At 35.2% G+C, this 27,174-nt stretch overlaps 2 protein-coding genes, 1 long non-coding RNA gene and 3 pseudogenes across 6 annotated transcripts; 3 read left to right on the forward strand and 3 right to left on the reverse strand.

Moving 5' to 3' along the window:
• Window positions 1-26: 26 nt before the first annotated feature.
• On the forward strand, window positions 27-4,645 carry LOC108343476 (uncharacterized). Of its 4 annotated transcripts, XR_008248411.1 has the most exons (4): window positions 31-534; window positions 681-788; window positions 902-997; window positions 1,213-3,776. XR_008248411.1 is itself a non-coding variant. In XM_017581795.2 (3 exons), the coding sequence occupies exons 1-3, from the start codon at window positions 422-424 to the stop codon at window positions 4,353-4,355; spliced, it is 318 nt and encodes a 105-aa protein (XP_017437284.1). In that variant the 5' UTR covers window positions 28-421; the 3' UTR covers window positions 4,356-4,645. The 4 variants fall into 4 exon arrangements, 1 of the variants encoding a protein (XP_017437284.1); XM_017581795.2 differs by lacking the exons at window positions 902-997; window positions 1,213-3,776 and adding an exon at window positions 4,230-4,645 and having other exon boundaries at window positions 28-505; XR_008248412.1 differs by lacking the exons at window positions 902-997; window positions 1,213-3,776 and adding an exon at window positions 3,783-4,211 and having other exon boundaries at window positions 34-534.
• A 44-nt stretch (window positions 4,646-4,689) lies between these two features.
• LOC128197692 (ATP synthase subunit beta, chloroplastic-like) lies at window positions 4,690-5,823 on the reverse strand (annotated as a pseudogene).
• Window positions 5,824-6,329: 506 nt separating this feature from the next.
• On the forward strand, window positions 6,330-8,319 carry LOC108344766 (ribulose bisphosphate carboxylase large chain-like; annotated as a pseudogene).
• Window positions 8,320-9,611: 1,292 nt separating this feature from the next.
• LOC108339428 (mediator of RNA polymerase II transcription subunit 12-like) lies at window positions 9,612-10,585 on the reverse strand. The gene is made up of 2 exons (XM_017576562.2): window positions 9,981-10,585; window positions 9,612-9,873 (listed from the first exon to the last, which is right to left on the reverse strand). Exons 1-2 carry the CDS (start codon window positions 10,568-10,570, stop codon window positions 9,834-9,836), a joined length of 630 nt encoding a protein of 209 aa, XP_017432051.1. The 5' UTR covers window positions 10,571-10,585; the 3' UTR covers window positions 9,612-9,833.
• Window positions 10,586-11,216: 631 nt separating this feature from the next.
• On the reverse strand, window positions 11,217-11,816 carry LOC108341907 (uncharacterized). Its single transcript, XR_001833322.2, has 3 exons — window positions 11,717-11,816; window positions 11,570-11,631; window positions 11,217-11,462 (listed from the first exon to the last, which is right to left on the reverse strand). It is a non-coding gene; the product is annotated as an uncharacterized LOC108341907 (long non-coding RNA).
• A 2,260-nt stretch (window positions 11,817-14,076) lies between these two features.
• On the forward strand, window positions 14,077-16,060 carry LOC128196279 (maturase K-like; annotated as a pseudogene).
• Window positions 16,061-27,174: the final 11,114 nt, after the last annotated feature.

Raw genomic sequence — 27,174 nt, forward strand, 5'->3', positions numbered from 1 at the left:
GATAATTTTTCATTATTTTGGGGAAATACAGTGGAAAACCGCTTATCGGTTTCATGGGTGAAAACCGCTTGTCGGTCTCGTGGGTGAAAACCGCTTCAAGATGTTCCCCAAAAGCCCCATCAAATGGGTTGTGAATGAATGAGGGCCGGGTTAGCCCCCTACCCCCAAAAACAATGAGACTATTCCCATTTTCTTCTGAACAACCACAGCTGCGGCCCCAACAAACCCACACCGACACCACCTCGCCCGCACCGCGCACCGCCGGATCGTGGACTCAGCGTCGCTGCGGGGCGACTCGTCGCAGCTCTACCGCGCGATCCGCGTCTTCCTCGTAGTGGTGATTGTGCTCTTAGGGTTCGAGCTCGTCGCGTATTTCAAGGGGTGGCATTTCAGGCGCCCCGATCCCAGCGACGTCCTGGGCATGCTCGTCGTCGTTTACGCCGTGTGGGTCGACGTCACCTGTTCCCGCCGTTGCAGAGCCTGGCGAATTTTGTTACAAAAAAAGGTTAACCCGCCCAGAATTTCCTATAACAAGTGAGAATCTTGCTATTAGAATATGAATGTTCCAATATCGCTCGATCTTACTGGTTATTGACTTTTCTTATAGCCATTACATAGGGAGATATATACTATGGATGCTGAATTGGATTCACTTTTTCAATTTGAATGCTTTTTTGTAGTTTTCTACAGTGAATTTGGTGGAGGGCGAGCTGCTAGGTAGAAAGATCAAGATGTTGGTGGAGGGCATGCAAGTAGCAGTTCAAGCAGTGATTCATCATCGTCAAGTGGTATTCACTTGTTTTCTATATAGCCTTTGGTTTGCATTTGAAAATACTTTTCCGAAGAAAAAAACGCTAATGTTTGAAACTGATAACACATTTTCCTGCATTCTATCCAAAAGGCTTCTCGCACATTGCATCATCGTTGCCGCGTCTTAAGAAAAGGGGCTTCATTATTACCCTAATCATATCAATAGCCTCCAGTAGTAGAAAACGTGGTATGTCATCATGATCAATTAAATCTAGAAGATAGTCAACTAAATCATCTCCAATCCATGGTGCTCTTCGAAATATATTTTTTAAGAACCCAGCTTTGGTGTGAGATTTCTCATTTTTAAAATACTCCTCTACTACGTCGAAGAAAATTTCAAAAATATTTTGCAACTCATCCCTATGAAAATTTCTTGACTCTATAATTTTTAAAATCCAAAAGGTCATGGTTCGGGCGAGAGACGAAACCATCTCTTCTCTGTTCCAGGCAGCGGATTGCTTCAAGTTTCTAAAAATTCCGAAAGGTCCATTTTGAATCAGTAATTTCCAAAATCCTCGATTCTCTATTTTAAATGGTTTTGAAGCGAGGCTCACACTTTTCTTCAACAGATATTCTAGAGTATGTAAAATGGCAGCATCACCTGGATAATCCGTTCTTCCTAATATGGGTTTTTGTAGTTTTTCCCATATTCGTTCTCCCTCATCCACTTTCCCTTTTTGAATAAAGGCCCGTGCCAATTTTAGATATGTTCTACCAACGTGAGACGTATCTGCAGAAGCAAAACACAATACTATGAGCAATATATTAAAAGAATAAGAGACACTAAAAGAATAAAAGAAGGAAACGTTAAAAATGATAAATTATTCTTGCCTGGATCCTTGTGAGTGGAAATTCTCAATAGAGTAAGGATTTTAAGTTTGTCCAGAAGCTGGGAATAAGCAGGATTTTTTTTGTTTTCTTCCATTATCTGGTCAATCCCCAAATCATCTTCCTCCATATTGTCACTTGCCTGGCCATTATCATCGTTGTCTTCATCATCTGCACTCTGGCTATTATCACTCTCTGATGCTGTTTGGCTATCACTCTCAGTATCATCATCCTCATCTTGATCTAGATGTCTCTTAATATGAGACAATACATGGATGAGGTTATATGCGTCATCATCACAAAAATAATTGAATACTTCTCTAGCAACGTCAAAATATGATATGTCTAGTGACGGCCTCCAGGGGCAGCTAGAATGATAAAATAAGTAAAATAAGTAATAAGCAAGCAATCAAAACATTCTTTTATAAAAAAACTTATATACAAACCTTCTTTACTAAAGTTAGAATTACATGAACAGCAGGCAGTTGTAAATTCTGGTATCGGTATGCAATGCATATAACTGCAGACATAAATTCTTGTATGGAGGGAGTATGGTTATCTTTATGATACTCCGTACTAAACTTTCCGGATTGCGCCAAAGCCTTATAGGCCATCAAGCGGCCTAATAGATTACCGTGTACCTCCTGTAATTTCAGATACAAATATTATCCCTAGAAACGTATACGAAGTTTATGTAATTGTAAAATAAAACAAAATAACGCCATTAATTTCTTACCTTATTGTTCATTAATGGCGTCACATTATGCAAACTCACTATAAGTTTAAGCAAGTCGTCAATTTTGATATTAGGAACCGTTGCAACTAATTGAGCTAAACCTGTTGCAAAGCCTACCATCGCACACTGAAAAAGAAATAAAGAAAATATTATTTTAGTAAAAGATTAGCGAGCAAATATTGAAAACATCAAGCATATTCTAACCATTAAAATAAAAGATAAAGCATAGTCCAACACTCTAATTAGAGGTGTTATTTTAATCCACCACCCATGGGTCAGCCCCAGCCCTATTAGAAATTAAGCCCCATTTTAGTGACCAACTTAACAAGGGACTTTCTGAAAGCCCCCAGCCCCAAAAGCCCTTAGTAGAATGGGTTGGGACAGTTTCAGGGTGGGTTGAGCCCCTTTTTCAATCAAACCACTTTCTTTCTTTCTCCATTTGATGTTCTGCCACTTTAGATGTTGTTTTGTCATTTTCTCCTACTACTGTATGGCTTTAAACCGGGTTCAATGCATTATACATTTGGTTGAAAGTATGAGAACTGAGTGGTACAGAGGTTGGATGTGCTGGTCAGTATGCAAGTGATTTTTACAGGTCTTTGACTGGAAGCAGGGTTTCTAGGTTTGAATCATGATGTAGGAAGTCATTCTTCGTGGGCTGAACTTGAATCAGGCTTGAATTTATGTTAAAGTTGATGGGTAGTTTATTAACCTGTTACATGATCACAGTTCCAGTGCAGTGATATTCTCTGGTTGCTAGCTATGTGCAGTGGTTGAATGGAATAAATTGCAATATATGTCGGTTGTCTCGGTGGTTAACAGAAGCATAAGGGTATGTAATATAGTTAATCCTAAAAAAGGGAGACAATCGTGGTGTTAGGAGTGAATTTGGTAGATTAAGTATGAATCAGTGTTGCACAGTTTTAATGTGGGTTGCTATGTGGCTTTATGAGATGTTGTTGTCCCTTGTGGTGTCCAGGAGTTTACTGAATCTGTCTTAGATTGCTGTAGATGGTAAATATATACGTTAAGCCGAGCTGTTTAGGGAATGAACATTGGGGTTTAAGTGCTCGTGTTGGGGCTAGGATAGTAGAGTTAAGAAATTAACCTTTTGTAGTGCTGTGCCGGGGTTTTTGGATTAGTGCAATGACTTGAGGAGAGTAACAGCAATTGGTATAGTGTCTTAAGGGCTAGTTTCTTTCACCATTCATAGAGTGGTAAATCACTTGGTTAATATTTAGAGAGCGTTGCAAGGTCAAAACCGAGTATGCTCAAAACTCTTTACTTTTTGTCCCTGGGGGCTTCTCTGATTTAAAAATCAACTTGATATGTTTAATTTAAGTGTTTGTTGAATTGGATGGTAACTTTTTATTACGTTGGATGTGTTTGATGTTTTTACTAATCACAGGTTAAGGTCATCCAATTCTAATGACAGAGGTGTGTTTTGTAGCTTATATAAATATCAAATCTATCAATTTCTATTTTTTTTGGTTGAGTATTTTTTCCCTTTTCATGAGTGTATTAGACTAAACGTTTGAGTATTTTTTGTTATGTTTGAGACATTCAACATAACAAAAAATGTATGATTGAAGCCAGAAATATTTTTTTCCATTCTCTTTTTTACCCTTCTCTCAAAACTACCCCATGACTGTTCTTTCATACAAACATGTGAACAATATGAGGACGAAGAAAAACATCGCATAAGTAATTAATGCACCGCCTAAAAACTTTGAATGTCTTTGTCACAGTGAAACAAAATTTAAAATGAAAAATAAAGATTTAAAATTTGACTAACATAAAGACTAAATCAAATTCGAACATCCAGCAAATATTGAAAATTATTCGAACATTTCAGATAAAGACTACAAACCTCTGTGGACTTAGAAAGACCACTGACGAGCCTTTCAACGGCGTATTTCACAGCCGGCGCACAATCGTCATTTTCCTCACGCTCATTATAAGCTGTCTGGATTGCATTTAATTTTAAGGCCATTTGCTTTGCGGCGGCTTTCCTCGCCGCCTTTGACACCGCCGCGAGGTTCCTGAATGCAGCATTACTAGGCACGGGTTGCGGTTCTTCGTCCATTGGTTGTTTTACTGAAGGTTCTTGTTCTTGGTATCTGATTCTTTTTCAGCAGCAGGAGAATCGTCCACGGCAAAGTAGCAACGTAGCTTACTTTTCAATGTAAAAAATCATAAATTTAGAATTAGTAAAACTTTATTTATTTATGGATAATTAAAAATAAAGTTAATTGACCATTAAAATGCTTACTTTTTTTTTATTCAAGTTAGGTAGCTTATTTTTCTCTGTTTTGGGCCTCACAATTATCTAAATAAGATTTGTTTTTCGTAAAAAAAAATTGAAACTAATTAGTTTCTTAATTTGGTTTGAATTATAATTAGTTTTTTTAAAGTTAAACTCAATCTGAAAATAATATTTTAAAAGAGTTATAAGATAAAGAGATAAACATTTTTTAACTAATTATTAAATTAAAATAAATCTAAAACCAATTTAAAATGTGCAAATGTCGTAACAGGGGCAAGGTATGTTAAATCGTCTGCAGGTACATAAACTGTTTGAATAGAAGTTATGGGCCCTTCTTTGGTAGAAGTGATTCTTTTTTTTGTAAAGAACCCATTTTAGTACTAAGAGTGGGTTGATAACTCATAACAGAGGGCATTCGACTCAATAAGGCATATACTTCAGATCTTGCTTGAACGAAGCAGAAGATATTGTTGATAAATAGAAATGCTCATTGATATCTCGAAAATATTCTGCCAGGACAGTAAACCAACTCTCATACGAGCTCTGGGTGGTTCATTCATTTGACCATATATTAGAGCTACTTTAGATTCTGCAATATTTTGTTCATTAATTATTCCAAATTCTTTCATTTCCATATAAAGATCATTTTCCTCACGAGTACGCTCACCTACTCCGCCAAATACAAATACATCTCCGTGAGCTTTGGCAATGTTATTGATCAATTCCATAATAAGTACTGTTTTATCCACTCCAACTCCATCGAAAAGTCCTATTTTTCCTCCACGACGATAAGGAGCTAAAAGATCTACTACTTTTATTCCTGTTTCAAAAATAGATAATTTTGCATCTAATTGTATAAAGGTAGGCGCAAATATATGAATGAGAGATGTTGTACGAGTATCTACAGGACCTAAATTATCAATCAGCTCTCCAAGCAAATTGAAAATTTGTCCTAAAGTTGCTCTGCCTACTGAAACACTTAGGGGAGTTCCTGTGTCAATAACTTCCATTCCTCTCTTTAGACCATCTGTAGTAGCACTCATAGCTACAACTTTAACTCGATTATTTCCTAATAATTGTTGTACTTCGCAAGTCATATTAATTTGTTGACCAACAGTATCTTGACCTGTAAATATTAGGCATTGTAAATATCAGGATCGGAAGTAGTAAGATTTATTTGCATAACAAAAGCCAATTTTTTTTTTGAAAAAGTTTTTAAATAAAAAAGAAATGTTCAATAAGAAAGCAAGTTGATCGGTTAATTCAAAAAGAAATAAGAAATGGAAGTTAGTACTTCATTTTTTTGGTACTATTCAATCAATCCTCTTTAATTGTTTACTTGTTCAAAATTCAATTATTGAATTCTTAAGCCTACTGCAGTTATTTTGAAAATTTCAATTGGATAAAATCTTTCGAAAGTCTTTTCTTTTTTTCTATCATTCTAGATAATATCATCTATATTCTGTATGAAATTCGAACTTGTACCTTAATTTAATTTTTTTATCATTGGCTTTCGTATTTCCTCATTAGACAATATTTTAGACTTACCCTCTTTTTCCCTATTCTTTTACTTCTTTGTTTCTTTTCTGGGGAGAAAACTGCCCATTTTTACATCTAGGATTTACATAAACAACATATATCATTGTCATGATTCAGAATAAATTCTTATTCTTATTTAGATTAGATCTTTCGATTTGAAAATTCAAAAATAAGAGATTTCAAATTGGAAAAAAAAAAGATTGGGTTGCGCCATACATAGAAAAGAGTATACAATAATGATGTATTTGACAAATCAAATACCATCGTTTAATTTAATAACATAACGAACCTTAGGGATTAATTGATAATATTAGTTGGTTTTTGTAAAAGATTTCATTAACTCCTAAGTCATATCGAGTAGAGCTTATTGTTTCAAGAATTCTTAATTCATGAGTTGTAGGGAGGGATTTATGTCACCACAAACAGAGACTAAAGCAAGTGTTGGGTTCAAAGCTGGTGTTAAAGAATATAAATTGACTTATTATATTCCTAACTATGAAACCAAGATACTGATATCTTGGCAGCATTCCGAGTAACTCCTCAACCTGGAGTTCCACCTGAAGAAGCAGGTGCTGCAGTAGCCGCCAAATCTTCTATTGGTACATGGACAACTATGTGGACCGATGGGCTTACCAGTCTTGATCGTTACAGAGGACGATGCTATCACATCGAACCTGTTGCTGGGGAAGAAAATCAATATGTTGCTTACATAGCTTATCCCTTAGACCTTTTTGAAGAAGGTTCTGTTACTAACATGTTTACTTCTATTTTCGGTAATGTATTTGGGTTCAAGGCACTGCGTGCTCTACGTTTGGAGGATTTGCGAATCCCAACCACTTATATTAAAACTTTCCAAGGTCCGCCTCATGGCATCCAAGTTAAGAGAGATAAATTGAACAAGTATGGTCGTCCCCTATTAGGATGTACTATTAAACCTAAATTAAGGTTATCCACTAAGAATTATGGTAGAGTTGTTTATGAATGTCTTCGTGGGGGATTTGATTTTACCAAAGATGATGAAAATGTTAATTCCCAACCATTTATGCACTGGAGAGACCGTTTCTTATTTTGTGCTGAAGCGATTTATAAATCACAGGCTGAAACAAGTGAAATCAAAGGGCATTACTTGAATGCAACTGCGGGTACATGCGAAGAAATGATGAAAAGAGTTATATTTGCCAGGGAATTAGGTGTTCCTATCATAATGCATGATTATTTAACAGGGGGATTCACTGCAAATACTAGCTTGGCTCATTATTGCCGAGATAATGGTCAACTTCTTCATATACATCGTGCAATGCATGCATTTATCGACAGACAAAAGAATCATGGTATGCACTTTCGTGTATTAGCTAAAGCATTACGTTTGTCTGGTGGAGATCATGTCCACTCCGGTACCGTAGTAGGTAAACTTGAATGGGAAAGAGAAATCACTTTAGGTTTTGTTAACTTGCATGACGATTTTGTTGAAAAAGATTGAAGTCGTGGTATTTATTTCACTCAGGATTGGGTTTCTCTACCAGGTGTTCTACGTGTTGCTTCGGGAGGTATTCACGTTTGGCATATGCCTGCTCTGACCGAAATCTTTGGAGATGATTTCGTACTTCAATTTGGCAGAGGAACTTTAGGATACCCTTGGGGAAATGCATCATGTGCTATAGCTAATTGAGTAGCTCTTGAAGCATGTGTGAAGGCTTGAAATGAAGGACGTGATCTTGCTCGTGAAGGTAATGAAATTATCCGTGAGGCTAGCAAATGGAGTCCTGAATTAGCTACTGCTTGCGAAGTATGGAAGGAGATCAAATTTGAATACGAAGCAATGGATACTTTGGATTAATTGCAATTAAACTCGGCACAATCTTTTCCTAAAAGAAGGATTGAGCCGAATACAAAGATACTTAATTATTCAATAGATTTCTATCTTTCGTATTGGAATAAAAGCATAGTAAGTAGACGATATTTTACAAAAAAAGTGATTACAATTTATAAGGGAAACTGGCTATTGCCTTTTTCGATGTGAATTTCACATAATAGGGAGGTTGCTCCATTTCTATATGAAATTTATTCTATATTAATCTATATTCAATTTTTATTTTCCTATTGATTTCTATATTTTTATAATTTGATACGTTTTTTTAGATTAGAATATCATTTTAGAAAATAGATATATTTATATTGAAAGAATTTTTCTTATAAGTAATTCTAACATAATACTAATAAAATCTTATTAATTCGATTTGATTTATTCGATTATATTTTTTTTTCAATACTAATATTGCAACACCGTATCAAATAAATATAATTCGATTGTAAATAAATTGATCACCTTACTTATGTTAAACAGGCGTTATTACTTCATCAAATGGTAGGTTGATTGGTTTTCTTTATGCAATACAAACAAGAAAAACTTTTTGAATTAATAAGTAAGTGAATTGAAAGGTAATATATATATATATATATATATGTTACTACAAAAATTTATAATTTTTTCGAAGGTTTTTTTTTCATTTCTGGCGGTTTTAACTCCCGGAAAATGCGTTACCTGCGGTTGAAAAAATTGCAAAGAAAAGCTGCATCGCTAAAATCTTACCAGCGATTTTTGAAAAACCGCTAGTATTAACAGGGGTTTTTCAAAACTGCCGGTATTAGCAGGGATTTTTCAAAACCGCCGGAACTTGCCGAGGTTTTCGTCCAAACTGCCAGACAAATAGTCAAGGTTTCTCAAAACCGCCTGAAATAATTACGGGTTTCCAAAACCCCTAGAACTAACCAGGGTTTTTTCCAAAACCGCGGGAAATGTATAAATTTTCTTTTTATTTTTATTGTAATAAATGAAATTATGATAAAATTAATTTTATTTAATATTATATATAAAATATTCTCTATTGCGTTTTATCATTCTTTAGTTATCCGAAAATAGTGTATCTGTTATTCTCTTTTGTATTAGTTTTCATCACAATTTAATAATACAAATTGGGTTTTCCTCTCTTCACCTTTTTTTCAATACCTTAGTTTACTTTTACTCCTAATTTCAGAATAATATAATAAAGGTACAAAAAGTAAGAAAAAAATGTACAAAAAAACAATTTTTAGAAATATAAAAAAGTAATAATGTTTAAATAATCAAGCTAATAAGAGATTTATGAAAATCTTTTATTAGAAATAAAATAAAATATTAAATATATACTAATTTTATCCCTACATTCTTCACTTTATAAAAATCACATAAAACATAGTCTCCAACAAGATTATCTTATAATTTACTGTGAAACTTGGTTTGTTACATAATAAACTCAACCTACAATTTTATTGGAATTATAGTTTACATTACTTTTCATAAAATGCATAGATAAAATAAATATATATTTAATATAGGACAAAACCCAATTTTTTAAAATAAATTGAAAAAAATACATTTAATATAATAATAAATAAAAGATAAACATACAATTTTATTTAATGTCAAAATATCTTGTATCTTACATTTATTCCAAAGCCAATTTTAAAGTCCTCAAGCAACTTAAGGTCTTCCTTTTAATTTGGCTTAGCAAATATTGTCTATTGAGTTTGAGCTCTTTGTGGTGGATATCTAGCAAGCAAAGTTCCTCAATGGTTCCTTTATCAATGGGTGTCGTTATAGGACTAACCTTGATTTCATACAACTTTGGCCACAATTTTCCAGTTCCATTGTTTCCTCCATTTCAAGAACAAAAAACCATAGAATTTATTTCACATTAACAAGTTCAACAAGAATCCTGTAATGAAAACCAATTGGACATTTCAATATCTAGTCTTTCTTACCTGTCAGTGCAAAGAGTAGGAAGAAATCTCAGGAGCAACTGCAATTGTAATGACATAGAAGCTCGTAAGGCTGCAGGAGATGGTGGAGAAGAACTTGTTGCCACTATTGGTCGTCTAGATAATGCAGCACTTCCAGTTCTCAAATTTTTGCGGTTATTTACTTTATTTGGCTGACCTTCAACTCCAGCAGGAGCACCTCCCAATGGTTTACTTCCACCTGTAATAGCAATTATGTGTGTCTCAATATAACTCAATTGTTTTACCAAGTCAGTTGCAAAAGAATTGCGAGCTTCATCAGAGCTTTGATCTATGGAAGGAAGAAGCAACTCGGTAAGAGCCCTCTCAATCACTTGCTGCTGGCACCTTTTCAAATATGTTCCCTCTTCAACAACTTCTCCTTCAAGAGAGGTGTTGTCAAACTTCTTGTTATCCCCTTTTACAGTCAATGAATCAGTAGTCGGCCTACACCAACCCCAAGGTTCCCAAAATTGGGTCTTAAGAGAAAGTTTTTTTATTAACAACAATGTTATGCAGCCTTTGTCTAATGGCCTTCCGGCCAAAGATAGAAAACAAGTGAGACTGATGTACATTCTTTCTAGCACAATTCTTTATTTGCCCCCATCAAATTTCACAAATTTAAGCTTGATCTCAGACAGGATGTCAAAACACTAGTAGCACAAAGTTAACATTCAAAGACCACTATGTGCCCCTACATAAGAAGCCCCTTAGTCTTCAACAAAAATTGTTAAATTTGATTTATTTCACAGTTACGAGATGTAGGTTAATCATGTTCATCATCAGAACAATAAATTAATTGTGTACAACATCTATAGAAACAAATAATGAATAAATGGTACAATAATGTTACTCACTTTCATAGAACCAAATGTGCAGTAGAAACCCTGCTTGAATAGTGAAGATATAATACACAACCATAAAATCAACATTAACCACTTTATTACTAAACAGTTTAAGAAAAATTGCATAAGAATGAAATAATTAGAGACACCTGCATCAACATTTGACTTCCATGCATAGAGGTTGTCTCCTGCCGCAACTGCCTTAGGATCTGAAGTGCGTCAATTTAAGAAATTAGAACTGACCAGAAAATTATGATAAAAAAATTAAAAAGCCAATAACTTCTTAAATTAGAAAAATAAAATAAAACAAAGTAGTTCAGAGCAAGATCCATGCTACATTCTGATTAAAGATTTATGTTCCTATAATCCTTTAAAATTAAAAAGGGAGAAGAACAAAGATCGAATTAGCTCCATGAATACAAACTTAGCTCAATGCAACAAAATTCTGAAAGTCAAATTTACAAGAGAAAAGTTAAGAAAAACACTTAGCTCAAACGAACGCGCCTAACCTAGGCTCTGATGACCCCAGGTCATGGCAGATTGGTGAGAAACCATGAATCTGGTGAAAATCGAGTGGGCGAATAGAGGAAGCCGCGGAAGAAGGGGAAACGAACTACGAACCCTGGGTTCGAAGGATTGGTGGAAGAGAATAATTTAAATGGTGGAAAAGATGAATTAGTCAATGAAATGAAGAAATCAAAGTTACGAAGATTTTTAAAAGATACAAACCTCTAGACGAAGATGAGCGAAGACGAATCGGTAGAAAATGGTAGAAAACCCTACCTATTGAACTGAGGTGGATTTGAGAAATTTAATCGGTGAGAAAGTGAGACAAAGTGAGGAGAAAGTAACATATTTGTTTACAAGTTTAATTACCTTGATTGCCAAAGTGAGATCAAGGCCCAAAGAGTTCCATACCTTGAAGATGAACAAACGGTGCAAAAAGGGGATATGATTGAAAGAAAATGAGACCACAGAGACGAAAAGCGGAAACGAAACGGTGTGCGGGAAGGAAACTAGGGTTAATAGAAAATATTTAGGTTTAATTGCTTCCTTTGTCCCCAGTTTGGTTGAATTGTGTCAAATTCATCCTCATTTTTAAAAAAGTTTCATTGTCGTCCTCACGTGGTGTAAAAGTGTCAATTGAATCCAAACATAGAAAAAATTTGTGTCAATGTAGTCATCTCCGTTAAATACACACTAACGGTGTTAAGTGGCTGATTGTTTGGCACTAGAGAATTAAAACGTGGCAAATGAGTCACAGTTTCCCCTTTCCTCCCCAATTTCATCTCCTCTTCTCCAACACAAAACAGAAACCCCCACTTTCTCTTATTCTTCTTACTCACTCGACAACCACGCACAAAACTCAAATCTCCCTTTCCCAGCCGAGACCGGCCACCGCGTCATCTCCGCGCACACTGCCGCCTTCGCCAGACCGGCCGCTGCGTGTCGCCGTCCAAGTCGTCGCCAACTCATTCCCCCTTCCTCTTCGCGCGCGGGAAGAACTCGCCTTGCACCCTGCAACCGCCACTACCTCCACCGAAGTCGGCCGCCGCGAGCCTCCGAGGCCGCCAAGGGCCACTCTGTCCGATCTCCTCTTCTGCCATAGCCTCCGCGCCCAGTCGCCACCTTTCGGACCACGAACCAGGGTCGTGCCGGCGATGGAACCCGCTGCCCTCGCCGTAGCCCGCTTCCTCACCGGCGCCGTCACTCTCCTTTTCTCATTCCCTTTTTTTATTTATTGATTAGTTTGGTGTTTCGACTTCTGAGATTAAGAACGATAGATGTGTGTTGTGTCCGAAACAGTGGTGGCCCTTTTTTTTTTGAATTAATCTGATGAATGTTGTATCATAGAAACGTTGAGGGAATGGGCTAATCTGATAGGTTGTGTTACAGGCTGAGGATGACAAAATTTTTGGTGCTTGGTGTTGAAGTCAATGAACATGAGGATGTTGAACTAATGATGCAGTTTGAAATGTCAATTTGTCACCCTTGTTTTAATGTGTTGGATATAGCAGAGGATAAAATGGCTTATTCCAAAGGACAAGCTTTGAGTGTATTGGCATGGAATCTGTGATTTGGTCTGCTTATTCGGTTTGATACAGGTGAATGATGATCTTGCATAGCTGCGGCCGAAATTGTTACTCAGGTTGAGGGAGATCTTGTTAGATAGAAAAAGGTTTTTCATCAAACGCGTTCTGCTTTCAAAAGCCGCAATTGCGATTTTTCACCCTTCCTCAACTCAGAAACACTCTATCTCAAATATCTCAAATGCCGTAATTAGTTTTCGTTCACAAATACCCTAAATGAATTCTGATTTTAATTTCCCCAATTCAATAACCTATTTCATTGACACGTCATTGACACGTCATTACCACTACTGTGACTCATTTGCCACGTTTTAATTCTCTAGTGCCAAATAATCAGCCACTTAACACCGTTAGTGTGTATTTAACGGAGATGACTACATTGACACAAATTTTTTCTATGTTTGGATTCAATTGACACTTTTACACCACGTGAGGACGACAATGAAACTTTTTTAAAAATGAGGATGAATTTGACACAATTCAACCAAACTAGGGACAAAGGAAGCAATTAAACCAAATATTTACTGATTAGCCCGGAAAATAATTTAAAAAAAATATAAATAAATGTTAGGGGCGGTTTTGGTTATTAACCGTAGGAATTATTTGGGGTTACGAAAACCGCCGAAAAATAACCCCTATTAAAATATACTTTTTTTGTAGTATATACACGAAAATCATAGATCTATATATATAAATATATATAGTCTTATATATATATAATAATAATGGATAACTATAATATAATATAGTATTTCAATAGGTGGTATATCTTTTTTTAGTTTTTTAGACAATTCAATTTTGTAATTTTTTTTTATTGCGATGAGGAATAAACATCCACCTTATTTTTTAAATTGTAGTGGGGTTGTTAACTCAACGGTAGAGTACTCGGCTTTTAAGAGCGACTCTTTTTTTTTTACACATTTCTATGAAGCAATCGATTCGTCGATACTATCGGTAGAGCTTGTAAAACCACGACTGATCCAGAAAGGAATGACTGGAAAAAGTAGCATGTCGTATCAATAAGGAATTCTAAAAATATTTCGTTCTTATAGGATTCAGCTCAAATTTTTGTTTGAATTTTTGGCTCGTAAAAAAAAATTCAGTTGAGTTTGATTAATAAAGGGATAGAACTTGGTGGTTCTAATTCTAATAGGAAGACCAAAAGCATCGAGCTTTCGTTTATTTTTTATTTTGATCATTACCCCATCTAATTGTACGTTAAAAATAGGTTAGTGCTTGATGTGGGAAAAGCTTTTCTGGTGAATGGGTTATTTTTTTATGAGTCCTAACTATATAGCTATATTCCATTATCTTTTGGTATTTTGGGGTAGCAATAAATGTGTAAAAGAAAGAGTATATTGATAAAGATATTTTTTCCAAAATCAAAAGAGCGATTAGGTAAAAAAAATAAAGGATTCTTAATTAGCCCGTTATCCTAGAACAAAAATTAGGCGAAAAATCGATTAGAGAGAGTCCGTGAATGGGTTTTACTTGTTTTCTAGGTATATTTTTATACCTATAATTTTCTGTTTTGACCATATCGCACTATGTATCATTTGATAATCCAATGAATCTCTGATTCTTTGTTTGACCAAATAGACTTTTTTAATGGAGCAATATAAAGCATATTTAGAACTCCATAGGTCTCGATACCAGGACATCCTACTATACCCACTTTTTTTTTTCGGGAATCTATTTATGGACTAGCTTATCATCATGAGTCCTTTTTTTATAGAAAATGCAGATTATAACAATAATTTTAGTTTACTAATTGTATAACGTTTAAGTAGTCGAATGTATCAAGAGACTCATTTCATTCTATTTGTTAACGATTCTAAAAAAAATACTTTTGTGGGTTATAACTATCATTTTTATTCTCAAATAATATTAGAAGATTTTGGTATCGTCGTGGAAGTTCTATTTTCTCTACAATTATTTAGCTCTTCCTTAAGGGGATTAGAAATCGTAAAATCTTAGACAAATTTGCAATCAATTCATTCGATTTTTCCCTTTTTCGAAGATAAATTGATATATTTAAATCATAAGTCAGATATACAAATACCCTATCCTATCCATCTCGAAATCTTGGTTCAAATCCTTCAATATTCGATAAAAGATGTATATTTCTTTCATTTAATAGGGTTGTTTTCTTATTACTATTCTAATTGGAATAGTCTTTTTCCTCCAAAAAAAAATGGATTTTTACTTTTTTTTCAAAAATGAATGGAAGAATTTTCTTGTTCCTATATAATTTATATATATGGGAATATGAATCTATCTTTCTTTTTCTACATAACAAATCCTCTCAGTTACAGTTAAAACATTTTTGCGTTTTTTTTGAGCGAATTTTTTTTCTATGAAAAAATAAAACATCTTGTAGAAGTATCTACTGAGAATTGTTCATATACTTTATTCTTCTTTAAGGATACTTTCATCCATTATGTTAGATATCAAGGAAAATCAATTTTGATTTTAAAGAATACTCCTTTTTTGATAAATAAATGGAAATACTATTTTATATATTTATGGCAATGTCATTTTGATATTTGGGCTGGACTAGAAACGATCTATATAAACGAATTATCTCAGTATTCATTTCACTTTTTAGGCTATTTTTTAAGTATTCCACTAAATCTTTTAGTAGTACGAAGTCAAATGTTGCAAAATTCATTTCTAATTCAAATTGTTATCCAAAAACTTGATACAATAGTTCCCATTATTCCTCTAATGAGATCATTGGCTAAAACAAAATTTTGTAATGTAATGGGTCATCCTATTAGTAAGCCGATTTGAGCCAATTTATCATTTTGATAATCTTGACCGGTTTTTGCGCATATGCAGAAAATTTTCTCATTATTACAATGGATCTGGAAAAAAAAGAGTTTCTATCAAATAAAATATATACTTCGATTTTCTTGTATAAAAACTTTGGCTTGTAAGCACAAAAAGTATTGTGTGCATTTATTTGAAAAAATTAAGTTCAGAAAAATTATTGGAAGAATTTTTTACAGAAGAAGATTTTTTTCTTTGATTTTTCCAAGAACTTCTTTTACTTTGTGTAGGTTTTATATAGGTCGGATTTGGTATTTGGATATTCTTTTCAGAAAACGATTTCGTCAATTATTTATAAGTTAAAATAGGTTATGATATTTTTTAAATCGGTGTAAATTGATAAAAACAAACTTTCCTTCTTTTTATTAAATGAGGATAAAAAAATCATTTTTTTAGTCTTCTATATCTATAGGATTTTGAAATGCTCATGTAGTAAGAGTCAAGATTCAGGGTTAATAAATTGAATATTATATTTCACTTTCTAGTGTGAGTTCAATTCTAGCTTTCATTTTCATTTTCCAGTTTTGTCAAAGTCTTGTGCATGTTACTGCATTGTTTTACTGTTACAATGATTTGATTTTGTTATGCTTTTGTTTCTTTCGGTTTTGTCTGTGTCTAAAGCAGTTGTTGCTCTATGTTGATCATATAAAGCAATGGCACCATGTCCAGCTTTGATCATTTGAGCCTACACCGTTGCACACTGCTTTCTTCCAATTCAAAATTCTGCAGAAACTGTATTTTCAGTTATGATATAGTTTAATCTGTTTTCATCCAGATTTCTTGTTGTTTCAAGCCTTGTGCACGTTTGTCTACTGTTTTTGGACGTGTATAAAGATATTGCAACTCATATGCATCAAAGAAAAGCAAAATGCGTGGTTGAGTTCATCATACACTGTTTTCAAACACTGCACAAAGCGTCAATTCTGGTGCATTTTGTATAAGTTGTTTTGTCCAGAATTTTGTGTTTGTTAAGTTTTGTGCAAACTTGCTTACTGATTTTAAATAAGTTTCAAGTGATTCCAACTCCTAAAATTCTCAGAATTGTAAAATCAGTAGTTGAGTTGATTTAAATCTGGATTCTAGTGTTGTCACAGTTGTTCCAAAGCTTTCTGCACCGTGCTGATTTCCTTGCTCTGTCTTAGGCCATTTAAATTCTGCTAGCTCATCCTCTACAGCTAGATCTATCATTTAGGACTTTCTTATACATTTGATTGAACCATCCAGCTTTGCTTCCACTGAATTTTTTTTAATTTTGGTCCAGTTTTGCTTCAAAATTCTGCATAATTAGCAACTTAACCTGTGATTTGGAGCATCTGGCTGTTTCTGTGCATTGTGACTGTTTGAACAAGTGTATTTGGTCATTTTCAACTTGTTTACACTGTTCATTTGGTCATTTTTCAGTCCATATGCAAAATCACCATTCCAAGCATCACATTTTGCTGAAATTAGAAGTGAACTAGTCAATTTCTGCTGCTACATATTTCTTTGTTGTTTGACAGTTTAAACACCTTCAAATAATGCATACAAAGTTGCTCCAATCATCAAATCTGGTGTCTAAACATAGCTGTGAAAAATTGCCTCTCAAATAATCCATTTTAAAGTGTTTTTGGTCAGATTTTAGTTTCTGCACATAGCTTGAATCTGTTTTTGTGCATTTTCCATTGGTATATGGATTGTAGCAAAAGCTTGGTACCACTACTGTTAAATCATATATCAAATTATCATTAACCAAGTTTAGAAAAAGCATTTGGACCAGTATAATCCAGTTTCGAAAAAATTTGCTGCACCAGCATCAGGATTTTGGCCAAAAGCTGATTTTTTTTCTTTGAGGCATTCTGTCAAACACTTTTGCCAAATTTCTGAAATCATTGAGTTTGATGTCTTTGCAGCATGTTTTGATTTTCTTGGTTTCTTAATCATTTCTAGAGCGTCTCTTAAGTTCATTTTGCGTGCCATCCTTCCTTTCCAGCCTTTAATTACTTGTTTTACATTGTTTGGAATTTCTGCACATAACCTGTTTGATACAATGCCAAAGTGCAGTCTGGTTTGGAAAGTAAATCTGGTGCAGTAACGTGTTTGATGCTCACTGTTTTTGCTGGTTTTGTATGGATGTGTGATGCTGTGGTGAAGTCTTAAACATCCAGATTGTTTTTCCAAAGGGGTAGCATCTTAGGGAGTGGAAGACTTGTTAAAGTGGCCAAAAGCTTGGACTCCAAGAGCACTTTATCCTTGCTGTTCTAGCACCATGGCAGTAGCAAAAACACACCATTTTTGATAGTCCAACCATCTGAAACAGCAGCTACACTTAGTTTTTGTTCCATTTTTCCACAATTTTCAATTGTAAATTTGGATTGGTATCACGGAACCTTTGTAAATTCTTTCAATTTTGTGTTCATTTTCAACTTAAAGTGACTTGGAAAAATGCTTTTCCGACAATTCCAAGTGCACCATCAAACATTGTAATAGGTTAGTTTCCACTTCTTAGTGTGAAAGTGTGTCAAGTGGCTGCAAGTGTCACTTGCACTTTCACCTAGGGCCGTGTCTCATTCATTTACATTTGCTTTACTTTACATTGCTTGTTGACTTTTATGTTTTAAGTCTCCGTGGTACTTAGGAGTGCGTTTCATATAGATAAACCTTCTTTTGGTTTCTAGGTTCATAGCATTCTTGCATTTCAAAAGTTTTGAAAAATTTCTACCTAGACATTATAAGGTAAGAAACCGCCAAAGACACTCTCACTAGGAAGGACAAGGTTCTTAAGCTTGTCCATTTGTGACTCACCTCTCCTTCCTGGGAGCTATTTGGTTGATTTTACCTCTAGAATCTTTCTAGAAATCCTTCACAAAAATCAAAAAACGTTTTTGATGTCTTGTTATACTTCCTATCCGTCTTCTTGTTCATATATGTCCTCTTGGTCTTCTAGTTTTGATCAATCCATTAGTTTCAAAGAAATTAAAAGAAAACTTAAGGAAGCTAGAAGAAGGACTTGTTCCTTTCATGAATTTGATCGGATTGAGGATGAATTGTTTAATAAGCTAGGGCAAATATTCCATACTTTGGTGTGGATATTGGTGCATTAACATACCTAGCTTGGGAAAAGGACACTAATGACATGCATCCATTTATTGCTAGAAAAAGAAAACCTGAATCCTATTTTCATTCTAGCAATAGTGAATCTTATGTCCTTAGTCTCTACACATCTAGATTTGAAATGCAAGTAAGAGAGTGGTGGGATGAGAGACAATATCATGTTAGGATAGGTAGAAAATCTCCCATTCATAATTGGTCTGAATTAAAATCTTGCATGAGAAAAGAGTTTGTACCTTCAACTATTAAGACAAACCTCCAATTCTTGAGAGATTACATGAGAGATTACATGAGAAAAGAGTTTGTACCTTCGTCCTCTTTCTATTTTTCTAGTTAGCATGTTTCCTCAAAATAATTTGTCTACATATACTCCTTTGCCAACCTTTCCAACAGTCCCCTCTAGCAGCTATTTGCTCTTTGCATCTCCTCTCTGTTGTATAAATGCTGACATAATCACAAACAATATTTCGTGAGGCGTGTAGATTCACTGTCCTTAAGGACTTATCCACGGTGTATTGCGCAAGTCTCCCAGGATACAACAGGAATTTCCCAGAATATCTCTGGGGATCTCAAAACTAGCAAAGATTTCTAAAAAGAGTATAACATAAACCCATAATATTTTTAGCAAAGAAAAGAAACGAGAAAGAATGAAATTAATAGAAGAGAGAATTAGAGAAGAGTTTATGATGATATGTTTTGGAGTGAAAGAAATGCTTATTTATAGAGTTGGTGAACCAAACCCATGATCCAAAGGATCCAAGATATCTTCTAGAAAAAATGACATTTTAATAAATTAAAATGTTGCAACCTAAATCTAAAAGTTGGCAGCGTGGATTTTGGAAAATATCTCCAATAATGCAGTCTCTAGCACTTTTACACACACCATAGGAATGGAAATATTTGATTTAAAATCAAATTAGTGTTATCAGAACTAACAAGTGATTTGTTTTTACCCATATGAACCTTATTCATGGGATCTCCAATCACAAAGGTTGGGTTACCATCACTTGTCTGTTTGCTAGTGGCTTAAGTCTCATTCCCCTCGATGTTTCTAAAATCATATTTCTTCCCAAGGGTTTTGTCAGAGGATCTGCTAGATTCCGTTCTGACTTCACATAGTCAATGAAAACAATTTCACTCTTTAGCAGCTGCTTCACCAAATTGTGTCTCAATTGGATATGTCTATTCTTTCCATTGTAATTCTTGTTTTTAGCTATAGTTATTGTCGATTGGCAATCACAGTGTATTAACACTGATGGGTTGGTTTCATTCCTAGTGGAATGTTTGCTAAGAAGTTTTCAACCACTCAGTCTTACTATCAGCCAATAAATAATCATTAGTGGATTTTGTCTCATCTGAATCTGAGATCCAGTTAGCATCACTGTACCCTTCTAGTATAGTGGGAATTTCACTATATTCAATGACATAATCCATTGAACCTCTTAAGTATTTCATAATCCTGGAAAGTGCATCCCAATGTTCTTGATTTGGACATTGAGTGTACCTACTCAGTCTACCTACTGCATAAGCAATATCAGGTCTAGAAAATTTCATCAAGTACAGTAAACTCCCAATTATCTGGGTATACTAAGGCTGAGATAATGATTCTCCTCTATTTTTCATTAATTTAGAATTAGCATCATAAGGGGTACTCACTGGTTTTAGGACATAAAACCCAAACTTTTTAAGAAGTTTCTCAACGTATTATTCTTGGGATAGTGTAATATATTATCTCTCATCTTTATGATTTTAATACCAAAAATCACATTGGTTTGACTCATCACTCATGTCTTTCATTTCAAAATTTGATCCTAAAAATAATTTAGTTCTAACGACAATATCATTACATGCATTTATATAAAAAACATGTAATGACATATTCTCTACTTTATATATATATATATATATATATATATATATATATATATAATCACTAACTAATTATCTCATCGTAAAATTGCAAAATATTTTTATCATATACCAAACTACTTGAGTAATGACAATATAAAGCATTAACTTTTTCCCAAGCCTATAGCTCAAAACAACCCCTTTTTCTCACTACTAATTTTAAACGAATTCTTCCACCATTCTTAATTTAATATGAAATAGTAAACCTTGCAACAGTTTTCCAATGTTCACGGTTATCTAATAGTGAAAGGATTCCTAATACAAATATCTATCATGCCATAATTCATATCTCATTTTTCTCAAATTGTAACTGTAACGTCCCTAGATCCCTCTTATTCCGATGTATGTTCGATTTGTCCATGTGCTCCTTCCACTGGAAGCCTACCAGGAGTCGCTCCTTGTCTGTGCCCCTACACCATGCCTCTTGCTTGCACCAGCGATCACTCCCTGCCCTCGTCAATGCCCGGATGTCACATGCCCACCAGCTTCCGAATGGTTCGTCCTCGAACCACACCGTACTGGGATTGCACCAACGATCACTCCCCGCCCTCGTCAGTGCCCAGGTGTCACATGCCCACCAGCTTCTGAATGGTTCGTCCTCGAACCACACCGTACTGGGAGAGGCTAGGCTCTGATACCATCTATAACGTCCCGACAACTCACAAGGACCGTCGACTGCCCCCACAGATCACCACCAGGCTTTCCAGCTTAACCATGGAGTTCTTATGAGTTAGGATACCGAAAAACAAATGCATTTGGTGATATGAGTGCCAAATCAATCCCTTTAAACTATCCTTCAACTGTATAGTCTCATACCTATACAGTCTCTAGATCCCTCTCATTCCGGTGTATGTTCGATTCGTCCATGTGCCCCTTCCACTGGAAGTCTGCCAGGAGTCGCTCCTTGTCTGTGCCCCCTGCATCATGCCTCTTGCACCGGCGATCACTCCCCGCCCTTGTCAGTTTTCGGGTGTCACAGTAACAGCATAATGCATTTGAACCCAAAGAAAATTTATACCACATCAATTCATAATATAATATTATAAATTACCATGGTTATGAACATTTTCAACTATCATCTTTCTCTTCTATACATATCATTCAATTTGACAATTCACTACAGGTCATTCAATTCTACCAATCATATTCACCTTATTTCACATAATCCAAATTAACATTAAAATACATTGAATATCTTAGCTTCAAAATGTACCTCACGTCAAAATTCTTTTCTAAATGGATTTTCATAAATTAAAAATACATATGTTTATTTATAATGCACAAAAAGCATATAAAATAATCACCAACGCATCCCTGTACATTTCAACAATTTTTAAAGCCCAACAAAACTTTCTAATTAAGAATTAACATCACACATGAATTGGTTTTTCCAATCCGCTAATCCAAAGAAAACAGTTGTTATAAATTCCAGTAGCTTAACTCCATAATAAACAATTTATATTACAAAATCATTTCCATAAAAACAACATCCAGACTCAAATATAGCAGCTTCCAATATGCATCTAAATTTCAGTACCCACACGTTATTAAACATTTTTCTACTCAGGAAGTTTCCAGAGTTTAAACACTATAATGGTTATTATAACCACCAAAACATATACATCATATCAACTCATTAGCCTAAAATTCAAAATGTTTAAAAACCCAAAGGGGATTCACTTTCACAACCCGAAACCACAATGCATCAGAAACTTTAACTTAACCAAAACAACAATTTCTTATTAACCAAAATTTCCATAACTCTCCATCACACAACTGACGTAATATATCATGTGTAGAAACGTAGAACTGACCGAAAAGTCTAATTAATAGCTTCCAAAGACAAATATTTACTGATTCTAAATGATCTCAGCAACTATAACAATTCATGAACAAAAACAGAATATTTAACAAACCATTTGCACAGCATAACATCATTCACCATGCATCCACACCAAAACCACAATTACAAAGTTAGATTCACGTACCTTTTTTACTTTTGACAGAGATTGAAAATCAAAGGACTAAGTTTTCACTCGCTTGTGTCTATGTGCTACGATTAAGTCCTTAAGATTGTTGTATAAATGCTGACATAATCACGAACAATATTTCCTTAGGCGTGTAGATTTACTGTCCTTAAAGACTTATCCGCGGTGTATTGCGCAAGTCTCCCAAGATACAACATGAACTTCTCAGGAACTTCTCAGGATATCTATGAGGATCTCAGAACTAGCAAAAATTTCTAAAAATGAAACGAGAAAGAATGAAATTAATAGAAGAGAGAATTAAAGAAGTGTTTATGATAATATGTTTTGGAGTGAAAGAAATGCTCTATTTATAGAGTTGGTGAACCAAGCCCATGATGCAAAGAATTCAAAATATCTGCCAAAATATCTTCTAGAAAAAATGAAATTTTAATAAATTAAAATGTTGCAACATAAATCTAAATGTTTGCAGTGTGCATTTTGGAAAATATCTCCAAAGTAAACGTTGGAAGCAAAATAGGCTTGCGGTCAAGCTCAGAAAAACCATCCGCAACTTTAGGAAATAATTTTTGCAATATTATATTAAAAAATAATAACACTCTCTGCTAGACAAAATAACAAAAATTGAAATATTGGCTTTTGTGTGGTTGAAGGTCGCGTGTTGTTCATCAAAATGTTGAGAAAAAGTAAGAGACTAAGCTTCAGTCCTTATGTCAGTGAGAAACCAACCATGTTTCTCAAACATAGCGTATTAGGAAACAGGAAGAGGGTCATTGGAAGTTGGAGTTTCTCAAGAATGTCGAAAGACTCTTTATTGTCACCTGTGAGATTCCTACTACGACTTGGAGAAAAGGTAGCAAATTCCATTAGAGTTGTTTCTTTGAGAAGGAGATCCTCCAGAAAGGTTTCTTCATCCACTTTGGTAAGGTCGCGTTCACTATCCGACCCTAACGACTCATCATATCGTGCTAAGGCTGTAGAAGATTGCATTCAGTTTTTACATTCTTCCTCTTCTAGGGAGAGACCAAGTTGAGTCTCTCCATTCAAATCACGGTTTGGAAAGTCTTCTTAAGGCCGCTGTTGCATGCAAGAGATGTATCGTGTATGTATATTAAAAGGGATATGCTTTCTTGATTTCACGTGTCATGTTCATTGGTTCAAAATTAGAGGTCAATCCTTTTCATGTCTCATTAGCAGCGCAGTTTGAGCAAAGACATTTGCATAAAACATCGGTTCAAATCAAAGTTTGAATTGCGGACTGTACAAGTCTTTTCTATTTACTGGAATACATTAACGTTTTTATCAGTTTTCATTTATTTCTTCACCATTATAATGAAAACATTTTCTTAACCATGATATTGGATATTTCCCTTAGAATAGTTTATTACCGAATCTGAATATTGCAGTGGTCTGTTCTTTTTTGTCCTTACTCAAATAAATGATTGGTTCTTCCCAAAATTGAACGAGCTTCTCGATTTTAACTTGGTCTTGCTCCGAACATTAAAATTAGAATTATGCATCAATCAATTTCTTGCATTGTGTTTTTCTATATTTGATAAAAATGATGGTTTTTATGGAAATAGAAAAAGGAAAATGATACTCGAACAACCAAATTTGACAACATTTGAACACGGCACACGTGTCAGGATTTGAGCGGTCCACGTTTTAAAGGGAAAAAGCTGCTGCATTCTGAGAAAACCTGCTTCAACTGTGACGTGGCGAGGGACGGGCACGGGCAGTTTAGGGTGTGCGTTTCAAATTTGAAATGATATTCGAACTTCGTAGACAGAGAAGCGGCGCGAACATTGGGGACCTAGACAGAGAGACGAGAGAGTTGGAGAAAGGGTTCACGAGCGAGAGAGAGAGACTGAGTCCTTGCCGGAGTGTCGCTGTTGACTGTTGAAGGCCGTGTCGGAGAGATCGAACGCCTCTAGGCGGGTCCGTTTGACGGCGCCGCAGCTCCGACGTGGAGCGCTCGACGCGAACACGGCATCGTGTTTCCTCCGTTCCGGCCCAACGACCTAGGGAGGCGTTGAAGGTGTCGCTTCGTCCCAGGTGGTTCCGTCCCTGTCCCGGAGTGCCGCCGGAGGTTCGTCGGAGTCTCGCCGGAGTGTGGGCTGTGAGGTGGACCAAAAAGAGGGGTTTTCCGCACTGTGAGTTCCACCGACACCTTAGGCAACCATCTCTGTTTCAACCGCCACACGTCGTCTTCACTGAAGGTTGGTTTGTTTTTTCATTTTTCAGTGGAATGAATGTTGAATACATGGATGATGTTGTTTTTGGATTGGATTTGGTGTTGTTCTGTTACTCATTTTTATACAAGTTTTGTGGGTAATCTTACATTGTTGCTGTAATTCTGTTGGATTGGTAGTCATGGATTGCAATAGCGAAGAAGGTTACAAGAATGTAAGTATATTTAATAATACGAAAAGTTTAACCTTTCTTTCAAAACAAGGTATGCTAGTTTAATTGTTTGAAAATGAATTGTAGTTGCGGTTGCGGCCATGGAGTGACACAAAACCGATAGTGGACCTTAATTCCATACTACGCGACAGTCATAGGACGCGTATCGAAATGACTCTGTTCAAGTGGTGTGTTTATATGAACAGTCCAATTGACTTATGCACTCCTTTGTTGAAGGAAATGGTTAGACGTTGGGTTAGCCGCAACGAATATTTTGTTTTGAAGCAAACAATGGTACCATTTACAGTTGGCGATGTTTGCATGGGTTTAGGGTTGGGTGTTGGTGGTTTAGATGTAAATTTTGATGATAACTTTGATGCTGTTGTTTGTCATCAATTTTCGTCAAAGTCATTCGCTGTAAAAGATGTCATGCATAGGATAAAGTTGTTAATACAAAATAATCAGACAGATGTTGATTGTGTTTGTCGTTTGTATATTTTAGTTTGTTTTATTGTTTTCTACTTTCCTAGACATTCAAAGGCAGTTAGTAACATGCATTTTACAGTATTAGATAACATTGATAATTTGTACGAATATAATTGGGCAAAAGCTGTGCACACATTTGTGGTAAATAGTTTAGGAAATGCGTCAAGGAAGATAAGGCAAGGTGACATAAGGGACCTAGGTCTTAGTGGGAATGTTGCAGTGTTGCAAGTAAGAAATTGAAAATTTGATTACGTTTGATGTGGCCATAATTTGTTTATTATATGATTAATGTTTTGGTTAATATTTGTTTTTTAGCTATGGGCGGTTGAACGTTTGGGTTTAGCGGACGGTGCACATGACATTGTCTTCCCGCGAATAATGAATTGGCGTTCGCTTAAGTTAAGGTCTAACAAAATAGAGGAATTGTTTAAACGGAAAGAGGTAAGTTATGTGTTATTTTAATTGACATTTTTATGATATGTAGTACATGAATTGTGTATTTTTGTTATTAAATGATTACTTACATAAGGATGTTTATAGATATGTTGGGAGTGGTTTTTGCGGGACGAGGACCATCAAAACTCAATCATTTGTGCGGCCCTTCATTTGGAAGAAGGGTCAATAGCGGAAGATGATGGAGATGAGTTAGGGTTATGTTGGGAACAAGTGGTCATGAAGAAAATTGAAGACAACCAAAGAAAAATGGTTGCAATGGATAAAGATTTAAGAAGTTTGGCTACATTGGTAGGTGTTGGGAAGGAAGATTATGAGAAAGGGAATGATGGTAAAGAAGAGGATGGTGATGTTCATGGTCATGGTGGGGCATATGGGGAAGGGCAATGTTTTCAAACATTCACGTATACTGATGTGGGTGGTTGTTCCGAAGGACTGAAGGATGACGTTGAGGACGTTATGGATATTGGACCTGTTGTAAGCACTGTGCCAGTACATGATGACACTGAGGATGATAATTTATTGAATGTAAATCGAACACAGTTGTACAACATGGTTATTCTGTTTAAACTTCCTTGGAGGTAATGAATTTGACAATTTGACAATTATTAAATTCGATTTATTAATACTGTGATGATGAAACATGTTGACTTATGTCATATTTTTGTTTCAAGGGTTGTTTCTGAAATTTGCGGTCAAACATTTGGAACCCAAGAGTGTTATTCTTTTGGACCTAGGATGCAGGTTGGCAACACGGTAATAATCAAATTTGGTGTGTGAATTTATGATTTATTTTTTATGTCAGTTGAATTGTATAGTATTAAGAAGTTGTTGGTTGTGTAGGGGATTTTGTTTGCCACATCAGTGTTCATGTTCTTTGAAAGAAGGAGTACTGGAGTAGTGAAAAGGATATGTTTTAAGTGAGAAATGAAAGCTAACCGTGTCAGTTCCTTGCAGACCCATGTTTTAAGTGAGTCAAGAAAGAGAAAGAGTAATCGCAAAGTTTGGACATTGAATGACTTCTCTCACTACTTCTAGTCTAATATCATCGGATTTGATGACATTGTTAATGCCGAATTTGTTAGTGCAA

The sequence above is a fragment of the Vigna angularis genome, chromosome 1 (assembly GCF_016808095.1).
Source record: "Vigna angularis cultivar LongXiaoDou No.4 chromosome 1, ASM1680809v1, whole genome shotgun sequence".
Lineage (NCBI taxonomy): Eukaryota > Viridiplantae > Streptophyta > Magnoliopsida > Fabales > Fabaceae > Vigna > Vigna angularis.

Excerpts from the sequence above, each read along its gene's own strand:
- LOC108343476 (XM_017581795.2), top strand. The coding sequence starts at position 422 with ATGCTCGTCGTCGTTTACGCCGTGTGGGTCGACGTCACCTGTTCCCGC. Across the intron at positions 506-680 it reads GAATTTTGTTACAAAAAAAG|TTTTCTACAGTGAATTTGGT; the intron begins GTTAACCCGCCC and ends GCTTTTTTGTAG. Across the intron at positions 789-4,229 it reads TGATTCATCATCGTCAAGTG|ATAAAGACTACAAACCTCTG; the intron begins GTATTCACTTGT and ends CGAACATTTCAG.
- LOC108339428 (XM_017576562.2), bottom strand. The coding sequence starts at position 10,570 with ATGTACATCAGTCTCACTTGTTTTCTATCTTTGGCCGGAAGGCCATTA. Across the intron at positions 9,874-9,980 it reads CCTACTCTTTGCACTGACAG|GAAACAATGGAACTGGAAAA; the intron begins GTAAGAAAGACT and ends CTTGAAATGGAG.